Source organism: Pelophylax lessonae (assembly GCF_965119305.1).
Source record: "Pelophylax lessonae genome assembly, chromosome: 4".
NCBI lineage: Eukaryota > Metazoa > Chordata > Amphibia > Anura > Ranidae > Pelophylax > Pelophylax lessonae.
In genome coordinates, this window is record NC_138771.1 from 492750783 (window position 1) to 492771502 (window position 20720).

Below are 20720 nucleotides of genomic sequence, written 5' to 3' on the forward strand. Positions count from 1 at the left end.
GGGAGGGGGGCGCCACAGGATTGGCTTGCACAGGGTGCCTGAACACCTAAGGCCGGCCCTGCGTACACACTATAAGAAAATCGGGCGAACATTTTCGTCCAAAGAAGTTTGGTACGATTTTCGTATAGTGTGTACAGAACTTTCTACAGACAATTCAGAATTTTCTTACGAACATTCTTGGATGGACAAAATGTTTCTCGTACGGGAAAAAACGAACGATTTTCGTTTAATGTGTACCGTTTTCGTACGATTTTTGTATAAGAAAAATCAGAAAAGAAAGACTGCGCATGATCAGAAACAATAAATAACAAAAAAAGCCTTTGTCATATGAGAATTTTCGTACGAATGTTTGTAAGAAAATTCTTTCATTGGTTCCGATTTGCTGTGAAACAACAAGACAAATCGGACAATCGTTCGCCCCATTTTTCTTATAGTGTGTACCCCACTTTAGACAAAACACCTTTACAAGCATTGCAAGCTCATTATCAGATGAAACTCTCAACTTCTCATTTCTGTGTACACTAGTTGGCATCAGTTGCACTTTCTAGAAGGTTTTCTAATAAATAAATGACATGCTTGACTATTGTTAATTTGGTGCAACGCTTTTAGAAATTGGCGCACTAGCTAAACTACCCAGTTTGGCGAACAAGCCCTGAGCCAAATATTCTCCTATTCTATTCTCCCAAATAGGTTTATTGGGTATTTAATTTCTGCACCATATATCTGGCACATATACAAATACAGTACATTGGAGTAAAAATAAGAGCGGTTCATGCTTAATGCTTCTGCCACTCTTCTAAACATAAAAAACAGAGCAGCAGCTGCTCCTATTTATCAAAAGCTTTGTTATCTAGGAGCAAGCTGTTCTCCATTCTGCTGTGGCTGTGACACAGCAAAGAGAACAGGAAAGATGGAGCTGCATGCTTCGATCTCTCTGCCTGTCCTTGTCCCTGTCCCAATCCCTCTCTTAGCCAAAAGTGGGAGGGAGGAAGAGGGTTGTTACAAGTTAAAATCAGTATTTTTTGGTAAAAAATTACTTAGAACCCCTAAACATTATATATATATATATATATATATATATATATTAGCAGAGACCCTAGAGAATAAAATGGCGATCGTTGCATTTTATGTCACAAGCTACTTGCGCAGCGGTCTTTCAAATGCAGTTTTTTTGGGGAAGAAATACACTTTCATGAATTGAAAAAACAAAACAGTAAAGTTAGCCCATTTTTTTTTTAATAGTGTGAAAGATGGATGTTACGCAGAGTAAATAGATACCTAACATGTCATGCTTTAAATTTGCGCACACTCGTGAAATAGTGCCAAACTACGGTACATAAAAATCTCCATAGGTGATGCTTTAAAAATGTTTACCTGTTTAGAGTTACAGAGCAGCTCTTGTGCTAGAATTATTGCTCTCACTCTAACGATCGCAGCGATACCTCACATGTGTGGTTTGAATACTGTTTACATATGCGGGCATGACTTGCGTATGCGTTCATATCTGCACGCGAAGACAGAGGGACGGGGCGCTTTACATTTTTATTTTACTTTTTTATTTTTACACTGTACACTGTCCCTTTAAAAAAAAATGTAAACATCCCTTGTGACAGTAATAGGCAGTGACAGGTACTCTTTATGGAGGGATTACCAAGTTTGGCTGTTTTGAATGCTGTCATTTTTTTTTTTTTTTTAATCTGGCGCCTTAAAGGCTTCAGTATCCAAAAAATTATGTGATGACATTGCTTCTGCGTTTTTACATCAGAGACCTGATCAAAGCCGAATTTGGCTTTGTTCGGGTCTTCAGCCAGCCAGCCGTGGGACAGGAGACCCGGACGAGCCGCAGAAGGCGGCGGGAGGGGGGGTAGGTCCCCTCCCACTAGTTGTAATGACAACCAAGTGGCTGCTCAGCCACATCGGTTGGTATTACAAGAAAGCCAACCGTCGCCTTTAAACAACGTTACCAGGGTGATACCTCTAGCTGCAGGCCCCCCCCCCCCCCTTGAAGCCGAGGCCACATATTTGAGTTCCGTCGGCGTGAAGGGTTTATCCTTGCAGGCTCTAATCATTGTGCAGAGAGAGGCCTGGAATCTGTCTAATTACACCTCACATCCCATACACCAGGTCAGACCTGGCAGGAATCTGTGGCAGTTTCCTATATGGAAAACTGTTGCATTCCCTCTGTTAATTAGGTGCAGATCTGTCTAGGCCTGCGGAATATAATCCCCGAATCGATGCATCGCGATGCGACCCTTCGCGATTCTGCATCGATTCGGGGTGACTGCAAAATCGATTAGCTAATGACGTCCGTACTCCAGGGGTGGGGGGGGTTGTCTGTCAGTACAGAAGTGTCATGGCGGCGCTGGCGCAAGTCGGTGAGGAGTCACGCTGTGTGCACATGTTGGCGGGGATATGGAAGGGCGGGGCTTGGGGCAGCTCGGCCTGTCCCTACTGGCATTGTTACTGATGAGAGTGGCGGCGACCAGGCTTATGGAACACGGAGCTCCTCGCGGGAGAGGAGAGGAGGAGAGCAGAGCTATCAGTACTCTGGCCCCGGGAGGGTTCGGGGTGGCCGTGGCCTTCCCAGCCGGAGATGTGACAGTGGAGGATGACGTGGCCTCGTCCGAGCCGGAGGAGAACCGGGAGAGCGGCAGAGCCAGGTGAGGGGGCGGACAGGGGGAGCACACTGAGGGAGAGGGGGAGCCGGACTATCCGGCATGGTCACAGCACCGGAGATTCTCCAACCCGGATATCCCTGAGGAGACCCCCATCCAATGCCATAAATATATATCACATCCCTGAGGAGACCTCCATACACCAGACCTCCATACTCCTCAGGGATATCCAGGATGCGATATATACTGTACATGGCCGTGTATGGGGGGTCTCCTCAGGGATGTGATATATACATGGCGGTGTATGAGGGTCTCCTCACCATGTATATATCACATGTAATATAATACGTGTAACACCACCATGTATATATCACATCCCTGAGGAGACCCCCATACACTGCCATGTATATATCACATTCCTGAGGAGACCCCCATACACCGCCATGTATATATCACATCCCTGAGGAGACCCCCATACACCGCCATGTATATATCACATCCTGGATATCCCAGAGGAGACCCCCATACACCGCCATGTATATATCACATCCTGGATATCCCTGAGGAGACCCCCGTACACCATCATGTTTATATCACATCCCTGAGGAGACCCCCATACACTGCCATGCATATATCACATCCCGGATATCCCTCAGGAGACCCCCATACACCGCCATGTATATATCACATCCCTGAGGAGAGCTCCATACACCGTCATGTATATATCACATCCTGGATATCCCTAAGGAGAACCCCATACACCGCCATGTATATATCACATCCTGGATATCCCTGAGGAGACCCCCATACACTGCCATGTTTATATCACATCCCTGAGGAGACCCCCATACACCGCCATGTATATATCACATCCCGGATATCCCTGAGGAGACCCCCATACACCGCCATGTATATATCACATCCCTGAGGAGACCCCCATACACTGCCATGTATATATCACATCCCTGAGGAGACCCCCATACACCGCCATGTATATATCACATCCTGGATATCCCTGAGGAGACCCCCATACACCGCCATGTATATATCACATCCCTGAGGAGACCCCCATACACCGCCATGTATATATCACATCCTGGATATCCCTGAGGAGACCCCCATACACCGCCATGTATATATCACATCCCTGAGGAGACCCCCATACACTGCCATGTATATATCACATCCTGGATATCCCTGAGGAGACCCCCATACACCGCCATGTATATATCACATCCCTGAGGAGACCTCCATACACTGCCATAAAAAGATAAGGGGGTGCTTTTATAGCCCCCCTTTCTTTATGGGATGGCGGCAGGGGAAGTAGTAACTAATATACAGCTATGGGGGCTTTCTTTCAGTCAGTCAGGGATTTGAACTTTGACCAAAGGTCAAATTTGAGTTTTGGTTTTTTTCCCGCTTTAGGGGCAGTATCCAGGCAAATCTTTAGCTGGATTTCAGCTTTCCTGCCCGATTGGTGGGCTATCACTGGGCAGATCTGAGCAGGGAGCTGTGTTTTCCCGCCTGATGGCTCCAAGTTTACACAGCCGCTCCAGCTCAAACTGGTTCCCAGGTGGGCTATTTAAGAGGCGGCCGCGGGACCCCGGGTCACTTCACCCTGTCAGGACTCTACTGAGGTGTTCTGCGCTCCTACCTGATACCATGAGCCTCGACTTCTTCAGCTTCGGCCGTCAGCCACGTCCCCATCGCCAGTGGCAGCGGGGCTCCGGTGGAAGAACGGGCAGCCGAAGATCCTTTTAGTATGGCGGAGGTCGGAGGAATGGCATCCAGAGCCGCGAGCATGCGCAGTAGCGTATCGTCGGCCATTTCCGGGACGGAAGCGGGGCCTTCGAAGAGACGGAGATTGCCCCGGAAGAACTACTCTCCGCCGACCGGAAGGGAAGTCGCCGGTCCGTCAAGAAAGACTTCCCCACACGGAAGAAGAGGACAGCGCCAGAACCCTCCGACATCAGACGAGACACCACGGAGGCAGCGGACCCCTGGGCGCAGGGCGTCCGGAGACAGAGCGGCACCCGCTACTCCGGGGGGGCCCCCCCTCGCGGCCAGCAGAGAAGATGGACCTTCATCCCAGGCTAGAGCGCCGGCTCCGCCTGCCACGGGTGAGTCTGCTCCCCCTGCTTCTGTGACATCTCTAATGTCACAATTATTGTCAGAATTTAGGAATTTTACTGCACAGTTTAAAAGTACTCAGGAGGCACCTGGTAATGCTAGTGCTGTATGGTTAGCGCCACCTAGTGGGGAAAGTGCAGCGAGTCAGCCAGCTTCATCTTTTGACCTTGCTTTGAGTCAAAACTTACCTGAAGTTTGTTTAAGGAAGCCCCTGACTTGCGAAATTTCCCCACTCGGTTTTCACCTTTCTGAGACAATGAAAGAGAAGATTTGGCAAGGTGCCTATATTGATCTGTTATCCTTGTTGCCATCAGCCAAGGATTTCGTATCTAGCAAAAAAGAGGAGGAGGAAAGGAAAAGACCAGTTACGAAGTCGTTTAATAATTGGCTGCAAGCCTTTTTAATCTTCTCCAGCGTGCTTTGCGAAAGGTTTCCTACTAGAAGTTTGGGTTTGTTTCAGCACATGGAAATAGTTTTAGAGGCGTACAAGAACTTTGGAGGTTTCGCTTGGTTCAGCTACGACCTAGCGTTCCGGCAAAAATTGTCAGTACAGCCATCCTTAAAATGGGGAGTCAAGGACGAGGGTCTGTGGTTGGACCTTTTTGTTCCCCAGCGGTCCTTTCCTCCTAAACCAACCGTTAACCCTCAACAGTCAGGTTTGCAGTCCTTTAAAAAAGGCCTTTGCTTTAACTTCAACGAAGCACAATGCAAATGGCCCGGGTCCTGCAAGTTTAAGCACGAATGCGCGTTTTGCGCCGGGCCGCATCCCGTCTTTAAATGTTTTAAACAAATGGCAAATGCACAGCAATCAGGTGTTCAGAAAGGCCAACTCCCCAGTGAGATTGCCAGAAATGCTCCTCTGGCTTCTCAGCTACCCAGATCAGGAGAAAGCGGATCTGTTAATTGAGGGATTTACGTTTGGATTTATTTTACCTTCTTTTAAGGGCAAGGGGTGTATCGTTCATAGGAATTTAAAGTCGGTGGCGGGCCTGCAAAGCATTGTGGCCGATAAGATTGCTGCAGAATTGAAGGAAGGAAGGTTTGCGGGGCCTTTTACTGAGCCTCCTTTCCAGGATTTTAGGGTCTCTCCATTAGGCATAGTCCAAAAGAAAGAACCAAATTCGTATAGGTTGATTCATCATCTATCTTACCCCAAAGATGACTCACTTAATGATGATATTAGTGATGATTTAGCTTCAGTGCAATACTCTACTTTTGAGGATGCCTTGGAGAGACTCCGGTTTGCAGAAAAGGGGGCTCTTTTAGCTAAGGCGGATATTAAGTCCGCCTTTCGTCTACTGCCTATTCACCCTAGCAGTTTCAGCTCGTTGGGATTCCACTTTCAAGATTATTTTTACTTTGATAAGTGCCTCTCTATGGGTTGCTCATTATCTTGCTTTTATTTCGAGAGTTTTTCCACTTTCCTAGAATGGGTGGTAGGTCAGGTATCAGGGTCACACCTCATAGTACACTATCTAGACGATTTTCTTTTTATAGGACCTCCTTCCTCTGACACCTGTAAGATTTTGTTGGACACTTTTTTACAAGTATGCAACCATTTTGGGGTTCCCCTTGCCCCTGAAAAAACTTTTCTTCCTTGCAATTGCCTAGTGTTTTTAGGTATCACTATCGATGCTGCCCGGATGGAGTTCAGGCTACCGCAAGAAAAGGTCGAGAAACTGCGAGTTTCGTTATTGCAGATGGTCAGAAGAAAAAAGGTTTGTCTCAAAGAGCTGCAGTCCCTGTTGGGGCTGTCAGCGTTCGCTTCCAGGGTGATACCAGTCGGTAAAATTTTCTCCAGACGTATTTACGCAGCAACCTCTGGGCTGAAGTCTCCCTCATCTCATGTGAGAATTTCAAGTGAGATGAGGGAGGATTTTTTAGTATGGATTCAATTTTTATTATTTTTCAATGGCGCCACTGTGTGGCAAGAACCTTTTATTGTTGACAAGGATTTTTTGCTCTTTACGGACTCGGCCGGGTCCAAAGGTTTTGCTGCCATCTGGCGCAATCATTGGTGCGCCGCACCATGGTGCCCCAGATGGAAAAGTCAGGGTCTTACCCGCAACATTGTTCTACTGGAACTGTTTCCGATTATAGTGGCCCTAGAATTATGGGGCCAATATTTTCGGAACAGGAGAATTATGGTAAGAACAGACAACAAAGGCGTGTTATTCGCGATAAATTGCCTGTCTTCAAAGTCACCACCTGTTACCATAATGCTAAGATACTTAGTAGCACAATGTTTGAAATTTAACATCTGGTTAAAAGCATCTTTCGTGCCGGGTAAGGATAACAATTTGGCGGACTGTCTGTCCCATTTTCAGAAGCAGCGTTTCTTTCATCTGCTTCCAACGGCAGATTCGGCTGGACACTCCTGCCCGGGACACCTATGGGATCTAATCTAGACAGTGTCATTGAAAATATTGAATTATCTCTAGCCCCTTCAACGCTCGCCGGATATCGATCGGCTTGGTTGCTGTGTCTACAGCATCTTCAATCCTCTAATGTACCATCTGATGCTTTCTCCGAATTCTTGCTCCTGTCCTTTTTGAACTCACTGTTTACTGAAAGATTTTCCTGGTCACATGTACACAAGATTCTGGCAGGAATATCCTTTTTTAATAAACTTTTGAACAGGCCAGCCTGCCTTTCGTATTTTTCTATAAGGCAGGCTGTGAAGGGTTACAAGAAAACTCATTTTAAATTAGACGACAGGAAACCAATTTCTTTAGATTTGCTATACGACCTTTGTGCAGCCCTCGATAAAGTTTGTTTTTCTAGTTATGAGGCGACGTTATTTAGAACGGCTTTCGTCGTGATGTTTTTCGCGGCGCTTAGGATCTCGGAATTAATTCCAGATAAAAAATTAGGTTTTACAGGATTAAGAATTCAAGATATTTCTTTTCATCCAACTTGTGTCGTTATTTTTTTGGCCCACTCCAAAACAGACCAAATGGGAGTCGGCAAGCAAATAACACTTTATGAGTTCAGAAATTCTTCCATTTGCCCGGTTTCCCTTCTAAACGATTTTGTTTTGATGAGACCTAATATTAGCGACGTTTTATTCATTCACCTATCAGGTAAGCCCCTTTCCCGTTACCAGTTTTCGGCGGTTTTGCGCATGTGCTTGAAACGTTTAAATCTAAACGAAGAAAAAATAACATCCCACTCGTTCCGCATCGGGGCTGCTACAGAGGCAGTTAGGTTAGGTCTGGGTGTGGAATCGGTTAAAAGGATTGGTAGATGGGCTTCTGATAGCTATAAATCTTATGTCCGCCCTAACGCTTTTGTTTAATTGCAGGGAACAAGATTACAGTTTGGATCCTGGGCCATTCCTATGTTCACTGGGCTCATCAACGAGCAAAGAAGAGAGTCTACTCCGAGAACTTAGGATTGGACAGGAGCAAGTTTCAAGTATTTTGGTTTGGAAAACGTGGTATGGTGTGGGCTGAGCTAGTTCCAGAGGTGTTAAAGCTTACACGATCGGCCCCCCCCTCCTGATGTTCTGGTAATACACTTAGGCGGAAACGACATTGGGCGGTTTAAAACATTAGAGTTGCTATTTATCATTCGGGACGATCTAGTTTTTCTTCAATCCCTTTTTCCTAGGTTGCGTTTGGTTTTTTCGGAAGTAATACCACGACTGGTATCTTTTCGTTATCACGGGCTTAAACCCATCGAACGGATGCGAAAACGTCTAAATAGGGGGTTGTCCAAATTGTTGGGAGGTTTAGGAATTTTGTCGTATAGGCATTGTGAGTTGGAAGGGGGTCTGGTGGGGCAATATCGGAAAGATGGTATTCATCTTTCCGATATTGGCTTGGACATCATGAATAATAATTTGGGTACTAGTATTGAATTGGCCGCGTGCTGGGATGGTGGGGACAGGCGGAATGTTTCCGCCTGTCTGGTGGATATTGTTGGTAAAAGTTATAGTGATGTTTTGTCAACCTGAGCCGTCTGGCTGGGTTGTTGATGTAAGTCAATTCTTTAAGTTGTAAATACAGTTCAAAGTATTTATTTATGTAAAGCTAATAATAAAACAAGCGGCGGCCTTTTTATGTCCAAGCCAATATGTGTGGTCTATTATTTAAGTAAGAAATTGGGTATTGTTATTTAATTGATTTAATTTATTAAAAAAAAAAAAAAAAATGGTTTTACTAACTTATTTAAGAAAAGAAAAAACATCCTGCCTGCCATTCCCATAAAAAGATAAGGGGGTGCTTTTATAGCCCCCCTTTCTTTATGGGATGGCGGCAGGGGAAGTAGTAACTAATATACAGCTATGGGGGCTTTCTTTCAGTCAGTCAGGGATTTGAACTTTGACCAAAGGTCAAATTTGAGTTTTGGTTTTTTCCCGCTTTAGGGGCAGTATCCAGGCAAATCTTTAGCTGGATTTCAGCTTTCCTGCCCGATTGGTGGGCTATCACTGGGCAGATCTGAGCAGGGAGCTGTGTTTTCCCGCCTGAAGGCTCCAAGTTTACACAGCCGCTCCAGCTCAAACTGGTTCCCAGGTGGGCTATTTAAGAGGCGGCCGCGGGACCCCGGGTCACTTCACCCTGTCAGGACTCTACTGAGGTGTTCCCCTCCCCCCCCTTTTTTTTTGTCGCGGCCATAGTTATTATTATTGGCATTCACTGTCGCCCTAGTTCTATACTTGGGTGGACGATAAGTTTTTCTTCAGTATTATATATATTGCTGTTGGATATTGTTGGTAAAAGTTATAGTGATGTTTTGTCAACCTGAGCCGTCTGGCTGGGTTGTTGATGTAAGTCAATTCTTTAAGTTGTAAATACAGTTCAAAGTATTTATTTGTGTAAAGCTAATAATAAAACAAGCTGCTGCCTTTTTATGTCCAAGCCAATATGTGTGGTCTATTATTTAAGTAAGAAATTGGGTATTGTTATTTAATTGATTTAATTTATTAAAAAAAAAAAAAAAATGGTTTTACTAACTTATTTAAGAAAAGAAAAAACATCCTGCCTGCCAATCCCATGTATATATCACTTCCCGGATATCCCTGAGGAGACCTCCATACACCGCCATGTTTTTATCACATCCCTGAGGAGACCTCCATACACCGCCATGTATTTATCACATCCCTGAGGAGACCTCCTTACACCGCCATGTATTTATCACATCCCTGAGGAGACCTCCTTACACCGCCATGTATTTATCACATCCTTGAGGAGACCTCCTATATGTTTGCAGTGCAAGTGCACTATGCAGGGTTTGCAGGCCATGCCAGGGTCCAGGGAAGTGTCCTTTAAAAGCAAATTAAAATAAAAAGGATTCTTTAATTTGTGACTGCTTGATTGTTTGTTTTTTTTATAAAGTTTTGAAAACCATTGGGCAGTGGGCTGGGCATGGGCATTGGGCAGTAATCGTGATGCATCGCGGAATCGAATCATATCGAATCATTGCCCTAATAATCGTAATCTAATCGAAGCGTGAGGTTTGCGCAGCCCTAGCAGTTTCTATTTTACTCTCAAATAGAAATTAGTTTGGGTGATGCAGATAGACTTGAAACAGGTCTATTTGTTTGGTTAAAGCCAAAGTTTATCTAAAAACAACATGCAGTTAAAATGATGTATCCCTTAGTGCTGATTCTTCTTATTTTATGAGAACTATTCCTCTGTACTAAAAACCCCTTTACCCCCTACCCCTGCCAACTTCTGGTGTGGCGGTGGTTAATACATCTAAGGGGCTGGCAGGAGCTTTCATCGAGAGAGAACGACTATGGCTGCATATTCCTGCCAGATCTGCCATTTATAAAAGTGATACTACAGGTTCTAAAAATGAAACAGGATCTCTGAAAAGAGGATGGGCAGAAGCTCTGTTCCTCCAATTCAGAGATCCTATGTCATTTATAGGAATTGTAGTATGGATTCTATGAATGGTAGATCTGGCAGAAAAATGTATACCTCCCCCTCCATTTTACACATTTAGTTTTTTTTTTATTGTAGTAGCAAGTACCTTTTCATGTAGGTACTTTCCTTTTCCAAGATGGCAATGAAGAACTCAGGAAGACAGTGCTGGACTTCTTCAGATGGAAAATATGAGAGTTTTTTTTATCAGCAGCTACAGTACTTGTAGTACTTGCACATACCTCCCAACATTTGAACTACGGAATGAAGGACACTGAAAGAGGGAAAAGATAGACATGACCAATCACTTAGCAGTGGGAGGGGCTTAAGGGATGTGGTTAAACAAAACCCTTGTACCCATAAAATATGCTTTGATTGCTTTGTCTGAGCCTACCTTAAAGAAGAACTTCATCAAAATAGTGAGGGAATGCATAGCAACCAGCAACTGTTGAGACAATGAAGACTTTGGTGAGAAGCACAGTATCTCACAAAATTGAGTACACCCCTCACATTTTTGTAAATATTTTATTATATCTTTTCATGTGACAAGACTGAAGAAATTACATTTTGATACAATGTAAAGTAGTGAGTGTACAGCTGCTGTCACATCAAAATAACTCAACACACAGCCATTAATGTCTAAACCACTGGCAACAAAAATGAGTACACCCCTAAGTGAAAATGTCCAAGTGTCAATATTTTGTGTGGCCACCATTATTTTCCAGCTCTGCCTTAACCTTCTTGGGCATGGAGTTTACCAGAGCTTCACAGGTTGCCACTGGAGTCCTCTTCCCCTCCTCCATGACGACTTTACGGAGCTGATGGATGTTAGAGACCTTGCGCTCCTCCACCCTCCATTTGAGGATGCCCCACAGATGCTTGATAGGGTTTAGGTCTGGAGACATGCTTGGCCAGTCCATTACCTTTACCCTCATCTTCTTTAGCAAGGCAGTGGTTGTCTTAGAGGTGTGTTTGGGGTCGTTTTTATGTTGGAATACTGCCCTGCAGCCCAATCTCCAAAGGGAGGGGATCATGCTCCACTTCAGTATGTCACAGTACATGTTGGCATTCATGGTTCCCTCAATGAACTATAGCTCCCCAGTGTACGCAGCACTCATGCAACCCCAGACCCTGACACTCCCACCACCATGCTTGAGTGTAGGTAAGACACACTTGTCTTTGTACTCCTCACCTGGTTGCCACCACACACGCTTGACACCATCTGAACCAAATAAGTTTATCTTGAACTCATCAGACCACAGGACATGGTTTCAGTAATCCATGTCCTTGGTCTGCTTGTCTTCAACAAACTGTTTTTGGGCTTTCTTGTGCATAATCTTTAGAAGAGGCTTCCTTCTGGGACAACAGCCATGCAGACCAATTTGATGCAGTGTACTGCGTGTGGTCTGAGCACTGACAGGCTGACCCCACACCCCTTCAGTCTCTGCAGCAATGCTGGCAGCACTCATACGTCTATTTCCCAAAGACAACCTCTGGATATGATGCTGAGCACGTGCACTCAACTTCTTTGGTCGACCATGGTAAAAGTCTGCTCTGAGTGGAATCTGTCCTGTTATACCGCTGTATGGTCTTGACCACCGCGCTGCAGCTCAGTTTCAGGGTCTTGGCAATCTTCTTATAACCTAGGCCATCTTTATGTAGAGCAACAATTCTTTTTTCAGATCCTTTAGAGAGTTCTTTGCCATGAGGTGCCATGTTGAACTTCCAGTGACCAGTATGAGAGAGTGAGAGTGATAACACTAAATTTAACACACCTGCTCCCCATTCACACCTGAGACCTTGTAACACTAACGAGTCACATGACACCGGGGAGAGAAAATAGCTAATTGGGCCCAATTAGGACATTGTAACTTAGGTGTGTAGTAACTTTTGTTGCCAGCGGTTTAGACATTAATGGCTGTGTGTTGAGTTTTTTTGAGGGGACAGCAAATTTACACTGTTATACAAGCTGTACACTCACTACTTTACATTGTAGCAATGTGTCATTTCTTCAGTGTTGTCACATGAAAAAATATAATAAAATATTTACAAAAATTTGAGGGGTGTACTCACTTTTGTGAGATACTGTATATAATGTACAGTATTGTGTGTATATAGTGCAGGAGTATGTAATGTATAGAATGCAGGGGGCAGGAGTATGTAATGTACAGAATGCAGGAGACAGGAGTGTGTAATGTACAGAATGCAGGGGACAGGAGTATGTAATGTACAGAATGCAGGGGACAGGAGTCCCCCGATCCCATTCAGGCTGCATTCATCCCCCGATCGCATCCTGGCTCCATCCCCCCCCCCCCGATCCCATCCTGGCTCCATCGCTCCCCCCAATCCCATCCTTACTTTATCCATCCCCCGATCCCATCCCGGCTCTGTCCATCCCCCCGATCCCATCCCGGCTGTCCATCCCCCTGATCCCATCATGGATCCATACTTCCCCATGATCCCATACCTGCTCCATCCATCCCCCACACCAATCCTGGGTCCATCCAGCCCTCTAATCCCATCCCAGCTCCATCCACCCCCCACACCCATACCAGCTCCATCCATCCTCCACACCCATACCAGCTCCATCCACTCCCCACACCAATCCCACGCCCATCCCAATTCCATCCATGCCAACCTCTTATCCCAGCTCCATCCACCCCCCACACCCACCGCAGCTCCATCTATCCCAAACACCCATCCCAGCTCCATTCACCCCAAATGCCCACCCCAGCTCCATCCACTCCCCTTCCCAGGCTCCATCCACCCCAAGTTCCAACCCCAGATCCATCCACCGCCCCCAGCTCCATCCACCCCAAATGCCCACCCCAGCTCCATCCACTCCCCACACCCACCCTAGCTCCATCCTCCTAAACACCCATCCCAGGTCCATCCACCCCAGCTCCATCCACCTCAAATGCCCACCCCAGCTCCATCCAGCCCCCCAGGTCCATCCACCCCAAATGCCCCCCCCAGCACCATCTACTCCAAATTCCCACCCCAGCTCCATTCACCCAAATGCCCATCCCAGCTCCATCTATGGCTCTTACCACAGAAGACGGTCAGAGAGTATGGACATACTACAGGAGATGAGCAGAGAATGCGGCTCTTACTGCAGGAGACAGTCAGAAAGCCAATGACAGCTGATCATATGATCTAAATTGAAGCCAGTCATCAGCTTTTTTTTTTTGCCTCACGCTGATAGTGTAAGGAGTAAACAATAAAGCTGATCACCGGCTTCTGTAAAATGGACATCCATCGCACACTGTCCCCACCAGTGCCACCTACCCGTGCCCACCAGTGCCACCTGTCAGTGCCCATTAGTGCTGCCAATCAGTGCCTCATCATCAGTGCCACCTATCATTGCTGCCTCATCAGTGCGACCTATCAATGCCCATCAGTGCAGCCTATCAGGGCCCATCAGTGCCGCGTCATCAGCGCACATTAATGAAGATGAAAAACTTTTGGAAACTTTTATAACAAATTATGAAAACTGTTTAGTTTTTGTTTGTTTAGCAAAACAATAAAAAACCCAGTGGTAATCAAATACCACCAAAATAAAGCTCTATTTGTGTGAAAATAAATGATAAAAGTTCCATGTGGGTATAGTGTAGCATGACCGCGCAATTGTCATTCAAAGTGTGACAGTGCTGAAAGCTAAAAATTGGCCTGGGCAGCAAGGGGGTATATGTGTCCAGAAAGCAAGTGGTTAACATCATATATTTTTTCACCATAAGGTTTAGATACAGTTTAATGTCCAAGCCATATGATCACAGTTCCCTTGGGTGATTAGACCCTGACTGCATATCACTTTCTTCAGAGGTCTATGGTCTTCTTTAGGATAAAAAGATTTTTGGAGTAAATAAACATATCTAAGTATTTATTTTGTGTATATTATTTAACACCAACTATCATTTGTGTATCTTTGTGTATAAAATGTGTAAATGAAGCTTATTAAATGACCTAAATCAGTGACACATTTATTTGTAATATGCAGTATTTTCTGCGTTCTTTTCAATAGCTAATCCTTTAAATTCAGCTTGAGTTACAGCCTCAGCTTCACCCACCCTAGGAACATGTGGAAACGCCCTCTTCATTCCAAGCGTGGGGACTTTCAGTTTCATATCTCCCCCTTTTTGTCTGCGATGGCGTCTGCTGGTCTGAGAAAGGAGCTGGAATGTTCCATCTGCCTGAACATTTATACCGATCCGGTTATGCTGAAATGTGGACATAACTACTGCCGGGTCTGTATTGATCGTGTATTGGATACGCAGGAGGGATCTGGAGGTTATTCCTGTCCTGAATGCAGAGAGGCGTTTGAGGATCGGCCTGTACTGCACAGGAACATAACGCTGCGAAACATAGTGGAGAATTTCCTGTCTACTCAACCTGATCAGGAGCAGACCAGAATCTTTTGTTCTCACTGTGTGGACTCTCCCGTAGCTGCTGTCAAGTCCTGTCTGCATTGTGAAGTTTCTTTGTGTGATAAGCACCTGAGTGTCCACAAACGGTCACCAGAACATGTGTTATCTGACCCTACTACTACCCTGGAAATAAGAAAATGCTCTATCCACAAGAAGACCCTGGAGTATTACTGCACCAAGGACTCTGCCTGTATTTGTGTGTCCTGCTGTCTCATTGGGGAACACAAAGGACATGAGATAGAGTCCCTGGATGAGGCCTCTGAGCAGAAGAAGCAGCAGCTAAGGAGTTATCTACAGAAACTGATGACAGAGAGAGAGGAGACTGAAGAAAGAGTTCGGAGTCTGCAGGAACATGGGGGGCAAATAGAAAATAAAGCAGCTGGTGAAAGGGAGATAGTCACTGCCTTGTTTATAGACCTCAGGAGACAGCTGGAGGAACTGGAGAAGAAAGTCCTGAGTGAGATTTCCAGCCAGGAAAAGGAACTTTCATTTGCAATTTCTGATATGATCCAGCAGCTGGAAATAAAGAAGGACGAGCTGTCCAGGAAGATGCGTCACATTGAGGAGCTGTGTAACATGACAGACCCACTGATTGTCTTACAAGAATTAGACTCATCTCATTTCTATGATCCCAAGGAAAAAGATAACGAGGCTAAAAATGGACATGATAAGCTCCTCCATGATGGTGGAGATCTAAACGTGATTGGAATCTCACAGACAATACACACAGGTTTATTCGATGTAATAACAGGGGTAAACAGAGGAATGAATGTAGAGAAAGCTTCAGACATATTACTAGATGTAATCACAGCAAGTAATAAACTACATATATCAGATGACAAGAAATCTGCATCCAGGGCAGAGAGAAGCCAGAATCGCCTAGGAACACCAGAGAGATTTCAGCTTTACCCACAGGTGATAAGTAATCGGAGTTTCTCCTCTGGCCGACATTACTGGGAGTTGGATGTTGGGGGTTCAGAGAGCTGGAGAGTCGGTATGTGTTACCCTAGTATGGACAGGACAGGAGAGAAATCACATATTGGAAGTAATGACAAGTCCTGGGGTCTGTACAGAGTTAACAGCCAGTATGTGGTAATACATGACAGTAAAAAGATCCAGTTACCTGCCGATATCTCCAGTGACAAAGTCAGGATATATCTTGATTATGAGGCTGGGCAGATCTCATTTTATGATCTGTGTCACCCCATCCGCCACCTCCACACCTTCACCACCATTTTTGATGAACCCCTTCATGCTGCTCTTGGTGTTTGGAAAGGTTGTCTAAAGATATTTGGGGGTAATCGAGAGATGTGAGAAATTTGTTCAAAAAGAGGTGGCACCAAAAGAAGGCAAGGGAATTTGGACTGGTGGCATATTCAGCTAATAGAATAGGAACAAGCCAAGAAAAAGAACAGGATTAAGGCCTCTTTAACACGGCCGCTCCGTTTTTTTTGCGCCGCTGCGGGACTTTTTTTTTTTTTTCACGGAGCGGATGACACTTGCTCCGTATGTCCGCATATCATCACATCCGTTTGCGGATGATATACGGACATAATGTAAGTCTATGGGCATTGCGGATGTCAGCGGATGACACCGCTGACATCCGATTTTGCTTCCTTTCCGTTTTTTGAACGGAGGAAAAATAGGGTTCTGTTCCGTTCCAAAAAACAGAACAGAACTGAAAGGAAGAAAATCGGATGTCAGCGGATGGTATTCCGCTGACATTGGCAATGCCATTGACTTACATTATGTCCGCAAATCATCCGCAAAAAATTAGGATGATTTGCGGGCATACGGAGCGGCCGTGTGAAAGAGGCCTTACTCAGTTTTAAAAGGGATACAATTCTCCTGTGTTATGTGACACATAAAGGTTTACAGAGAAGGTTGAGAGGCAGTACCTCCTTTGCCAGCAGCTACGTACAGGTCATAGCAGAGGGTGAGATTTAGAGTGCAAGTGATACAAATACTTGCAAATTAATTCTGAACAGCTAAAGGGCAGGATTGACGTATGACTGATTTGTGGCCAACAGAAGCTCTGTTGTCTGCCACTAACCCTTGATCAATTTATGTGCTTAAACAAATGGAGGTTTATACAAATGATATCAAATAATAATATACAAATACCCAAGGTACCAGTAACGGCTATAGATTCCTCTCTTTTTAGTCGTCTCTTTTAGTATGCTGTCTCTGGTAGTCTACTGTAGCATGCCTGTAACCTCTGGCTTTCTCCTGTAGCATATCTGTACCCTCTTGCAGTCTCCTGTAACATGTTTGTAACCTCTAGCAGTCTCCTGTAGTATGTTTGTAACCTCTAGCAGTCTCCTGTAACATGTTTGTAACCTCTAGCAGTCTCATGTAGCATGTTTGTAACCTCTAGCAGTCTCCTGTGGCATGTCTGTAACCTCTAACAGTCCCCTAGCAGGGTTGTATCCTCTAAAGCCTAAGGGCCCTTTCACACGGGCGTTCCGCATGTCCGTATATCATCCTATTTTTTTGCGGATGATATACGGACATAATGTAAGTGAATGGCATTGCGGATGTCAGCGGATGACCATCCTCTGACATCCGATTTTCGTCCTTTCAGTTCTGTTCCGTTTTTTGGAACGGAACAGAGCCCTATTTTTGTTCCGTGTAAAAAAACGGACCGGATGAAAAAATCAGATGTCAGCGGTGTCATCCGCTGACATCCGCAATGCCCATAAACATACATTATGTCCGTATATCATCCGCAAACGGATGGGATGATATGCAGACATACGGAGCGGATGACAAAAATGTCATCCGCTCCGTGAAAAAAAAAAAAAAAAAAAGTGCCGGAGCAGATCGCAATGCGGTCCGCTCCGTGTGAAAGAGCCCTAATACACATTAGCAGACATTTTTCGGTCATGCCCCTTCGACAGAAGCCAGCCGAACAGCAGGCTTCTGTTGGACCGACTCCAATACACGCAAGCCGAATGTCGGACGTTTTTTTAGGGAACCAACCAATGTCGCCCTGCATTCGGCCTGTGTGTACTAGACTTAACAGTCTCCTGTAACATGTTTGTAACCACTAGCAGTCCCCTGTAGAATGCCTGTACCCCCCCTTACAGTCTTCTGTAGCATGTAAAAGCCTCAAACAATCTTAAAAAACACGGGAGCAGTACAGTATCTTGAAACATTGCAGCAACAAAATAGAGAAAGGGGTGTTGTCACTGAAAAACTGCTGCAGTGCTTCAGGAATTGATGATACAGTGGGGTTGATTTAATGAAGGCAAATAGACTGTGCACTTTGCAAAGTGCAGTTGCATTCTGCAAGTGCAATTGCTCCAGAACTTAGCGAAGGAGCAGAAGATCTGCTCACTTCCATCATCCAATCATGTGCAAGCAAAAATGCTGTTTTTTTTTTTAAATTTTCTTTGCATGTGATTGGGTTTTCTTTGCAAAGTGAAGGGTTACCTCATTTACTAAGTTCCGGAGCAACTGCAAAGTGCACAGTCTATTTGACTTCAGTAAATCAACCCCTGTTTTCAGGGTTGTCTAGGTCATATGAGGAGCATAACAGAATTCCAAATCTGTCAATGATTATTATTATTATGCAGGATTTATATAGCACCAACAGTTTACGCAGTGCCTAACAAAATGAAGGCAGACATTACAGTTACAATAAAATTTGGTACAAAAGGATTTAGAAGGCCCTGCTCATAATGAGTTATGCACTTATATTTTGTGTTTGCCCAATGATCTGCTTTAAGAGGGTGTTTTTGTTGCATTGTTGTTTCGTACAGACTATCGTCCCGTATTGTTCATTATTGTAGTCTCTAGGTGATATTAGGGTTGTTTACTTGGTTATTGTTGCCTTATAATTAGATGACTCTCCCTCTTCACTGGCCCTCCAACACTCTCTCAGGCAATCACATTATCACCCATCTGACATCTCCCTACAGAAGGTCTACGCATAGCGGGTGGCAGCATTCCGCTATGGTGGTACTTGACAGAAACTCTATTGTCCATCACAGAATATCGCCCCTATCATTAAACAGTAAAACAATATGTAAAAAATATGTGAAACGCACCCCCTTTCTGCTTTGATGTCAGGTTACAAAAACTCATTAAATTCATCAATTTTTGCACCATCAATATGAATAAGGCTGCCCATACATTATACAAATTTTTTGTCTAATTTTCCTTTAGATTTACGAAAACCATATAATATGAGGTCAAACTTAAACACTTTCAATCTGTATGCAATCAGACAGGCCCTTGCACTACAAAGATGAACGTAAATGTAAAGGAAAAAGAAAATGAAACAATGTATGGCCAGCTTAAGACTTGTCCACGCCTCACAAAGCATCATCTGCTATTGTAATGCACTGTATGTATGTGTTGCCATTTCTCATCAGTTGCACCCCATCACCCAATTTACAAAGTGATGTGAGACACCTGCTATAACGCACCACTGATGTTTTGTGCTACGCAGTTTGTATTTCAATGTTTTTTCAAGTAAAATAAAGAACAATTTTCCATAAACAAGCCAGCTTGCATTATTTCTATATAGAAACAGAGCATACAGTATTTCTAGAAGACAGAAGTTTAGTATTCCACATCCAGAATGCAAATAAGCACAAAAGAAGAATACTTGTCATGAAAGCCCATTTGCAATTAGAAATCCTAAAAGAGGGAAGATAAGTTGAGGATATGGTAAATGAAAGCGGTAGTATACTCCGCTATTTGACTTTTACCTACAGGTAAGCCTATAATAAGGCTTACCTGTAGGTACAATTAATATCTCCTAAACCGGCACGGTTTAGGAGATATTCAACCTGCATGCAGCCGCTGACGTCAGCGGCGCATGTGCTCTGAAAGTCCGGCGGACCTTCAGAGCTCCTTGCCGGAAAGTGAAACTCCCGCGCGCATTCGCGGGAGTGACGTCATCGCGGCTCCGGCCACTCACAGCGCCGGAGCCGCCGAACCAGGAAGAGACGCTGAGGGAGCATGTCAGTGCCCTCAGCGTTGTCCAGACGACCATGTCAGGGCTTCATTCTAAGGTAAGTGTTTCATAATGAGCTAGTATGCAATGCATACTAGCTCATTATGCCTTTGTCCTGCAGGGTTTTTTTTTTTTTCTTGCGTATTCAACCGCTTTAATGGGACAGTAGGCAGGAGATTCAAAACTATAACTTAAATAAATAACGCAGACACACCACTTCTTTTGGAAAATAATTGGCCGTGGCCATTTACTGTATTATTGGTTTCACAATTTTATTTAATAAATAACAAACAAAACACACTTTAACAAACCAGCCACTATGGCTCAGGCTGCATAAATAAATCTTTCCAGATAAAATTCATAACTCCCAGCTTAATAAACTTGACACAAGTCAATAATAGCAAAAAAAAGTCTCCCTTTGTTTAAATACAAAGGTGACCCACCACATAACAGCAGCCGCGACATAAAATTAGGGAGGGATGGGGGAACACCACAGCTATGCCTTCTGAGGCGAATGAGCCCCGCCAAGAGGGAACCCCCTTTATATATGCCCCTCAGGCAGTTCCAGAAGCTTCTCTAGCTGTCACGTGTCCCTGCAGGTGAGCCCAGTCACCTGCAAAGCCACGTGACCTCCTACTTCACAGCTGACTGCCCCAGGGGACTAACACTTCTCTTCCCGCCCTTTTCCCTGAGGAAAAAAGGAGGGAATCTGCCT

At 44.7% G+C, this 20720-nt stretch overlaps 1 protein-coding gene across 1 annotated transcript in view; it reads left to right on the plus strand.

Moving 5' to 3' along the window:
- Positions 1–20720, plus strand: part of LOC309552721 (uncharacterized protein) — a 50281-nt gene that overhangs the window by 6339 nt on the left and 23222 nt on the right. Inside the window, exon 2 of the mRNA XM_082253645.1 lies at positions 14637–16349. Within this exon, the coding sequence (XP_082109771.1) occupies positions 14692–16349 (1658 nt within the window). The 5' untranslated portion in view covers positions 14637–14691. The remainder of the gene's footprint in view (positions 1–14636; positions 16350–20720) is intronic.